This window comes from Cariama cristata, unplaced genomic scaffold (assembly GCF_000690535.1).
Source record: "Cariama cristata isolate BGI_N322 unplaced genomic scaffold, ASM69053v1 scaffold23266, whole genome shotgun sequence".
NCBI lineage: Eukaryota > Metazoa > Chordata > Aves > Cariamiformes > Cariamidae > Cariama > Cariama cristata.
Genome location: NW_009620778.1, coordinates 26,106 through 34,751, shown reverse-complemented (window position 1 = coordinate 34,751; position 8,646 = coordinate 26,106). Strand labels below are relative to the sequence as shown.

At 52.3% G+C, this 8,646-nt stretch overlaps 1 protein-coding gene across 1 annotated transcript in view; it reads right to left on the bottom strand.

Moving 5' to 3' along the window:
- Nucleotides 1–8,646, bottom strand: part of PCBP3 (poly(rC) binding protein 3) — a 22,399-nt gene that overhangs the window by 1,571 nt on the left and 12,182 nt on the right. Inside the window, exons 9-12 of the mRNA XM_009701722.1 lie at nucleotides 7,317–7,395; nucleotides 6,497–6,556; nucleotides 3,408–3,460; nucleotides 249–418 (exon numbers count right to left, since the gene is read on the bottom strand). Of these exons, the coding sequence (XP_009700024.1) occupies nucleotides 249–418; nucleotides 3,408–3,460; nucleotides 6,497–6,556; nucleotides 7,317–7,395 (362 nt within the window). The remainder of the gene's footprint in view (nucleotides 1–248; nucleotides 419–3,407; nucleotides 3,461–6,496; nucleotides 6,557–7,316; nucleotides 7,396–8,646) is intronic.

The window sequence follows — 8,646 nt, the reverse complement described above, 5'->3', positions numbered from 1 at the left end:
AGCCCGAGGCTGCTCCCCTGGCAGCGAAGCAGCTCCCAATCCCCAGCCAAAGTGCCAGCTGGGGGGAGAGGTCCCGCTGGTGATGTCTGGTCCCCGCTCAGAGGTCTCAGCAAGCCACCATCCGTCCCAGCCGGCCTCAGGAAGCCCTTCCTGCCCCGTGGTGCCGGGAGCGAGTGCTGCTCCCACCACGCTGTCAGGACAGGTTCGGCCATGGCAGAAGGCAGCGGAGGTTGGCGGGGGGGTCTCACCTGGCGTTGATGAGGTACTGCGCGAGGCTGATGTTTGCAGGGGTTCCTGTGATGGTAATTTGGCGCTCTGATGACCCTTCTGTGGCGTTGGCGATTTTGATCTGCGCTCCCGACATCTGCCGAATTTCATTGATTTTGGTCCCTTGGCGTCCGATTATGCAGCCTATTAGCTAGAAAAAAAGCATGGAGGGAACGTCTGAGAAGCGGCAGCTCTGGCAGTCACAAGCAGGACGCGAGCACAACCACACAGTGCTGGCCAGAAGCCTTCCTCCCTCTGCCCTGGGGCGCGAGTGACCTTAATGCTCATGAAAACAGGAGACAGACAGCCCGGGGGTGAATCCCACCTGCACGTGAGCACGGTCCTCCCAGGACACATCCAGCAGCCTGCCCTGCTCTGCTCCTCAGGAGGCAAATTTCAATTATCCGCACACGATGCCCAGCATCTCAGAGGGCTTCAAGAAGGCCGAGTTGTTATACCGGGCTCATTTCGGTAATAATAATTTTCATGGTCTAATAATTGGTCAATGTTTTGCAAGGATGGGAATAAGTCATGTTTCAGACTGTGCTCTGCACTTATCCCCTTGCCAATCACACCAAATCTGAAGGTGATTATACAGGATGCGTTACAAGAAGAAAACAAGCCCACCGCCTTCCCCGGGGACAGCCCAGCCCCAAGAGCCCCTTCATCGGCTGGTGCAGCTGCACACCATTGATAGTTTCACATTGCTCACCCCATCCCACACTTCTTCTACCCTGCTGGGACACCCTCGCTGCCTCTGCGACCCTCCTCAGCTCTTTCAGTGCAATGCAAGGGCTCGCCGGTGTGCACACCATTGACAGGAGAGCACCACGTGGCTGCAGCACCAGCAGAAGAAGAGAATCCTACTTAAAAACATCTTTCACACTCTTGTGAAAAAATCAGAGCCAGCTGGAGGCTTGAATTTCCTCAATTGCCTGTCCCTTGAATTTCCTCAATGGTCCTCAATGGCTTGAATTTCCTCAACAGTCTTCATCTTTGCTCTTGCTCATTTGTGTATCGAACTATGGTTCCCTCAAGCATCTCCGTGGCTTGGTAACATATACCGAGATGTCCAACTTTACCAACACAGGCATGAGGTGTTTCTGCATGCCTTTCTTGGACATCAGCATTTGAGCTCTTTTCCAAGGTTGCACTTGGGCATTTTATATGTGGGACATTCATCTTAGCAGCTGCTGGACTCCTGTCACGGTAGAAGTGGAGACAACAACTTGTCCAAATGTTCACTGGTCCTTTCGTCAGATGCTGGGGCTACCATAGTGGTTTGTCCCATATGGACCTGAATATACACCCCACTGCAGTGCTGGAAGGGTATCAACTATCTCAGGGGCTGCAGTGGGGTGTTCAGCCCAACAGCCACACGTTCTGATCTTCACGGTGCAGAAATAACTCAGAGATGCTTCAGCAAATGAAAATCTCTTACAGATGGGAACCTGCTGGGGAGACCTGAGGAACCAAATTATTTAGACAGATGTTCAGCAACATCCAAGTTGAACAGCAGTCAAGTTTCTCCTGACAGTCAGAGGGTCAACAAGGTGGATATCATCAGATTTCCTTGAACTGCAGCGCAACCTCAAGCTGGTCTACATTGCTAAAACATGCCTGTAGACCCTTTGCTTTAAGAAACCCAAATCTGTCCTCCGCTTCCAGGGAAACTGGCAGTGAGGGTTTAAAAGCCTTAAAAATAACAGGAGGCAGAGCTAAGGAGGCACTTCTCAGCAGGCAGAAAGATGCAGGTGATAACATTGAATGCTGCACAGGTCTGATGAGAGATGGGCTTCTGGCGAGCGAATTCTCTGAGTCCTCCCAGATCCTGTGGAAGGTCCCCTGGCATCCTTTCCTCCCACGTGGGCCCTTTTGCAAGGGGTCACTTCATATTCCTGCAGATGCCCTCGTTGCTGCCAGGGCTAGTTCCCCATGCTCGACAGACATGACTGTTGCAACCTCAAAAGCGCTTGCAGAGCTCCCTGCAGCCTCCTGGAGCGGGATCCTTGCCAGACCCAGGATCAGCCCTGCCACCGTCTCCCACAGGCTCCTCTGCAGAGCCCTCCTGCAGTGGTTGGCTCTGGGGTGAAGCGTCTCCGAGGGTTTCAGCCAGCAGATGCCCAGAAGCTGTTTCACTGCCACATCTCAGGTGGTAGCAGGCTTGGGCACGTGTCCTGGAGGAGCGGAGGTGCCCGGCAGCTGCAACCAGGCTCGCTGCCCTTCCCTTGCGCTGCCGCGTGTTGGTGAACAGCAACAAGAAGTAGCAACAGCTGCCAGACCTGATCCAGAAACTCCTGATGAGGATGGGCTGAAGGTGGTTGTAGGTGATGGAGACGGGCGACAGAGAGTGGAAGTCATGCCCCCGCTTGCCCTGATCCTGATGTGAGCGCAGGCTGTTTATCAACCCACGGAAACCAGTGGGCCAGTCCAGAAGCAAGTGAGACCCATGGATGCAGGTGCCGGCTGTGTTGGGCTCTCCATCCCACCTCCTCCCACCTGAGCATCCCCAAGCACCCTCTTTGCACCGTTTGGTGCCCGGCGTGACTCCAGCCTCCTCCCAGCACATATCCCAGTCCAACATCACGATGCCTCCTTCTATAAGACCCAAAAGCTGCCTGCCACCAGTACTAAGATGAGATGCACTGTCCTTCAGACGCTTGTGTGGCACTTTGTGGCATCAGAAACACTATTTACTTACCTCCTCTTCACACCCCCACCCAGCAACTACGCTTGAGCTGAAATATCATCTCAGATCTGCCAGTGCTAGATTAAGCAATTATAGTTTAATCAGGGCCGGCTCGGGAGCTCCCTCCCCTTCCCAGTGCTGTCAGCTGGGCACGTTTCATGAGCACTGAGTTCACTTGGAAAGGGAAAAGGAGCATTAAGGAGGATCGTACCTAAGAAAGCTACCGGTGGGGTAAAAGTCCAATGTGCACTTTATGCTGCAGGCTGATCCCCAACAGACTGCACATGGCACGAGTGAACCTGGTGAAGGGGCATCTCTAAACATATTTAACAAAGTCATATGGCTGCAGCTTATATATATATATATATATATACACACACACACATATATATACATATGTGTATGCACACACACACACACACACGCCAAGGAAGCACTTGAATTTACTTACATCATTGGGAATGGTGAGTTCATGAGTACTGGCCGGGGGACTGGCATCCAAACCTGGGCATATGCAAGGGAAAATGGTTATAGCGTGCAAAGGCAGTGCGGTGGAGCTCCGCTGCTTTCCCGCAACAGTCAACACTGCAAAGGCTGCATCCTGCTCCGGGGCTGGGAGGGGAAGGGGATCACACACTCTGGTACAAGGAGGAGGAAAATGGTTGCTACCTGACTCTTCTGGAGCTGGGTGCCACCTTCCCCTGCATCCCTCAGGCTGGCCTCGCAGATGCTGCCCTATGAGTGCCTCACTTCCCACCCTCCATCCTCCCACTGGGAATGGCTTCAGAGGAGAGTGCGTTACAGTGCGAGGTTGCTGCAAGATCGCCGGAGAGAGCTGGGAAAAGCACTTTCCCGTGAAGCCCTCCTCCACACAGCAGCAGATAGCCTGTTGGCTGGGAAACCCAACCCGAGAGGCAGACAGCCTGGCAGCGGGAGGGTTGTCCAGGCACCCTCCAGCCCTCTCTGAACACAGCAGCACAGAGCTGTTTGGTTACGACAGCAATTTGGCACCCCAAAAACCGGTTTCCCGGGGGGATCCGACAGCACTAGCACAGGACAACCTGCAAAGCACTTTGCAAGTCACAGCCCCACAGCCTTGCACGCTGGATTTAAGCTAGACTGCTAAGACATGCATGCTAGCTGGCCCCCAGACCGATGGTCCCCCTTACTCCCAAGGGAAAGCAAGGCAAACAGTATGGAGATTTAGAGCCTGCTTCCCTACAAAATTGCTTCCCTACAACGTGCTTCCTCCAAGCATCTCCTGGGCCAGGGAGGGCACTCTCCTCCATGGTGGGAAAGGCTGGAGCCAGCAGGCTACCCCGTGTGTGCAGCTCCAGAGGTAAGAGGACAGTAAGCCATCGTGCTCCTAGGCCAGGTGGAAGCCTGCCTTTCCCACAGTTTTCCATGTTAAATCACCTCTGTGCTGAAGCAGGGATGTCCTACGCCAAATCTGCAAGACAGAAGCTGTCCAGTGGCTAACAGGAATTTGCAGTAACCTCAAAAAAAACCCTTATCCGTACGATACGAACTACCAAGGAAGGCTTTTAAGAGCAGCGTGTGCAAGACTCCAAGATGCTTGTGTCGAGTAAGGGGATGCAGAGAAAAGAAGCACAAGGAGACTGGAAGTGTTGGTCTACTACAACACAAGACAGCAGCAGCACCGAATTCCTCGTCACCCAATCCAGCAAGCAGGGCTTCCTCAAGCTGTACGGCACTATGCCGCTGCCTTAACCACACTGAGCAACTCCTCCAAGCAATGGCCAGGTTTTGCTGGTCTGCACTTCCATCGAGGCCCTCTGCATCGTGAAGAGGAGCTCCCGTCCAGTTTTGCCAGCAACAGCCGCCCAGGTTTTAAAATGCAGCAGGTCTGAACTGATGTCTGTCTGGGTACCGCCACTGTCAAAGCAAGATTTCTAAAATATTAAAATGAAGCCTTAGGTTGTAATTCCATTTGAGCATCACCCCTAGAAAGGAGAATATCAGGTATCCTCGATTCGCTCTTCCATGATTCCTGCACTTTCCCACATGCACTTCCCTTACCGAGACGCAACGCCTGGGTACGCCTCCCAGGCACACGCTTGCGGGAGGTCTCTCTACCACGTTTTTCACTTGGGAGCCCACAGAAAGGCAAGGAATGGGGATAAAAATCCTCCATTCAGCAGCCCTACGCCCTCCTTCAGCCCTGCTGGGTGTACGAAGCCTGCACAAAACAGCTCCTGTACACGTTTTACACAGCAGGCAATGCTTAATGCTGACTTTATAGCATGCTGCACTGGAGGATACATTTCGCCAGTCATGGACCACTTTTCTTGCCAAGCCTCCTCACGGTCTAGGGACAGATGGACTGCACCTAAAAAAAAGATGTGTCCTCCAGGGTGCGGGTATTCCCATCTCTTGGCCATGCAATACAAGGCTCAGCTCAGTAGCAGCCTAGGTATGGCAGAAAATGTCTTCTGAAGGGAACGGAGCACTGGGGATGGGCTCAGAGCAGCACTGAGGCACTCAGGAGTCTTTGGAAATGCAGGCTAGGCTCATCAGATTCATAGATAGGGCCCCCTGCCCTATCTGTGAATTCCTTGGGGCACGCATGCCATGCTACTGCACCACTCCTGCATCACAACGACCATTGAGGAATGGCCACGTCCTTCTCCATTACCTGGAGACTGTTTATTCCGGTGTACCAGCTCCACCCTCTCTGATATGCCCATGCAGTTCCCATGGCTGTAATGTGGGGATGTCAGGGCAGGATTAGTGCCATGGGTGATTGCAAAGGGCAAAGCAGGGCATGCAGAAAACAAGGCTCGGCAGGCTGGTATCATGAAATCAGTATTTGCTGTAGTCTTGTGGGGTCTATTTACTTGGGCTGTGTTTGCTTTCCTAGTTAGGCGACATCCCCAGACTTTCGAGGCATGCATGGATGTACCTGGGCTGGCCGCAGAGCACACGCGTGCTCCAGGTATGCCCAGGAGAGGTCAGACTCACATTGCCTGTGAGCTGCCAGGTCTCGGGATAACTCCTCTAAGCAATGATAGGTAATAAAAGACAAGCACATTCAGCACATATGGATGAATGTCCAGGGCATTTGACATCAACATTTCTCCAAGATTATGGCCATGCTTTGGCTCCTCAGGGTCCTGTCCCACTGAAAACGCAGCTCACCCTGAATGGCTTAGAGATAGCTAAAATTGCATGTCATTTCTGTTCCCACATGCATTTTTCTACTGTTTCTGAGCAAAGTTTATGCAAAATTAAATGAAAGAATAAGGGTGATGACTGTGATGTCTCTCTGTTACACAGATGGTAGTTACACGCAAACATCAAAAAACTAGGCAATAAACTCCAGGCACTTTTCTTTTGACATGCTGTACAGAGGAGAACGGCAGGCACAGTGCTGCCCGGGCTCTCCCTGCCCACCAAGAAAACCTGTCGTCTTCTCCACAAATACCACAATTTATCTAGGAGCACAACAATGGCACAGTCCTATTTAAGAAATATATTTCAACAGAATCCTGCTTATTTCCCTGTAGCTTTGTGCTTTACCTGATGATTGGCCCATCAGATTTTGAGCTTCTTCGGAGGAATGTAAGGGCAGCTTTTCTCCTGAAGAGCAAAGAAGAAACAGGTTTAATGCTTTTGCCTTCGAGGAGATAAGCAATGTCACTTCATCTAGGAAGCTCAAAATATGATGAACATACTGTCAGAAAAGGCATTTCCAACCGGCACTTCGACCACCGAGTAAACAAATGTACTTTAAGTATTTCTATCCCCTGTGCTCTATCTGCTTCCCAGGTCACCGTGAAAACGCCAGCCTTGGGGACGAGGCTGCTGAGCCACACCAGGGCGGGCTGTCCTCCCAGCAACGCGGCTCCCTACGGCCACGGTTCTTTCCCATTGCTCTCCCCAGCGCAGGGGTGCCATCCTGCCTGGCTTGGCACCGCTCCCCGCGGATGCTGGGGCAGCATCCCCAGCCAGCACTGAACCATTCCCCCCGGGAAAGTGGGGATATCCTACCAGGCTCCAGGTCAGCGCGTGGCAGGGGATGCTACCTCCTCCGGGTGGGGAAGGATGGGAGACGGGCGCTCATCACTTCTGCTGGGAAAGCCAGCAAAGCTGGGAGCAAGGTAAACGTGGCTTTGCAGGAGCAGTCCAGGCGTGCACGGTTAACGGCTGAGAGCTTGCCCTTGAGGACTGTAACCCCCAAATATCCATCTAGTCTCCCTGTTAACCTTTCCCCGTGGACATTGCAACTTCAGTTTTACTTGTCCTGGTTGTTTCCATTAAATAGCATGAGTTTAGAAAGACAGAGAAACTCTACAGGTAAGAAGAGAAGGATATCTAGAAAGGGCGTGTGGGTACGTACCAGGGAAAGCGGGGGTGGTCTGTCCAAGGGGAGTAAAGGGGGTTTGCTGCATAGCCAACTGGTGGAGCTTGGTCAACTGCTGAGGGGTAGGAGGGACATTAGAGCTAAGAAGGTTATTGTCATAGAGTACAACAAGTCACACCGAAAATCAAGAACAAAATTATAACGGAAGAAAAAAAAGGAAACAAAAAACAAAACAAAACAAAAAAAAAACAGGAAGCCATGGTGAGACATGGCAAAAACATTAGCACAAGGACTTGGCCTGGGTAAAATGCAATAAAGCCCAAATCTTTTGCAGAAGTGCTTGGTCAGGGTCTGAAGTACGATACCAGCAAGAAGCCCATTCTTAGTTTCCGCCCCTCGTCAAACGGTTCAGCTCCTTCGCCGTGAGGGAGCGGCCGCCTCGGTGCATGGCCAGCTGCTCCAGCAGCAGCAGGGCTGCTGCCCGCGGCGCTTCCAGCCACTGCCTTCCCCTCCTGGGCTTTGCAACCTGCGACCAGAGGCTGCTGCTCACTTCAAGGAAGCTTTAGAGCAGAGGAGCCATCTGAAAGGCACTGCCCAGGCTGATGGGCATCAGGTGCCAGCAGCCAGAAGAACCTCTTTGTGCTGCTGGAGCTGCATTGTGACCGCTTGTCCCCACAGCAAATGCTCTCGTGCTGCACCTCCGATGGGAAATGCCTCTGGGAGACGGACAAACTGCGGCTCTTAACGTCAGCTCATTATGAGTGCAAGCCCCTCAGCAGTACAGGGAACTATGGGCTTCAGCCATGACCAGTAGGTATTTCAGATCCTTGTATCCCTTGTTGTGCCGGGTAGGTTTTCATGCCTCATCGGGAAGCGGTTGCATAGAGAGGAGTTTGTTTGGAATACATTTTGTGCTCTGTTTCACTGCTCCAAATTAAAAAAAAAAAAAAAAAGAAAGAAAAAAAAGAAAAAGATAAAACGAAAGAAAACAAAACAAACTGGGCTGAAGTCTAGCGGTGGGCAGGAAGGAGGGTCTTTATCACCTCCCATTCGGCGATTTCACAGGTGCTCAGATCACATCATCCCCCAAAAAACACAAACTGCTTATTGCACCCATCCCCTCTCCAGTGAGGGAGAGGCAGGCAGGAGTTACAATTTCAACTTTTTTGGGAAAAACAATATTCAAAAATCTCCTTGCTCCTGCAGCGTGGCTGGGGAGGGAGCGCGGGGAGGTCTGGCCAGCAGCGGTGAGGGGGAAGCACTGGAGAGAGCAGACCTGGGGGGCTGAGCACACCGGGGGAGAGGCTGGAGGGAGGCAGCAGGGAGGGAAAATGCCTGCAAGTCCCCAGAAAGGTACCCAAGGGAG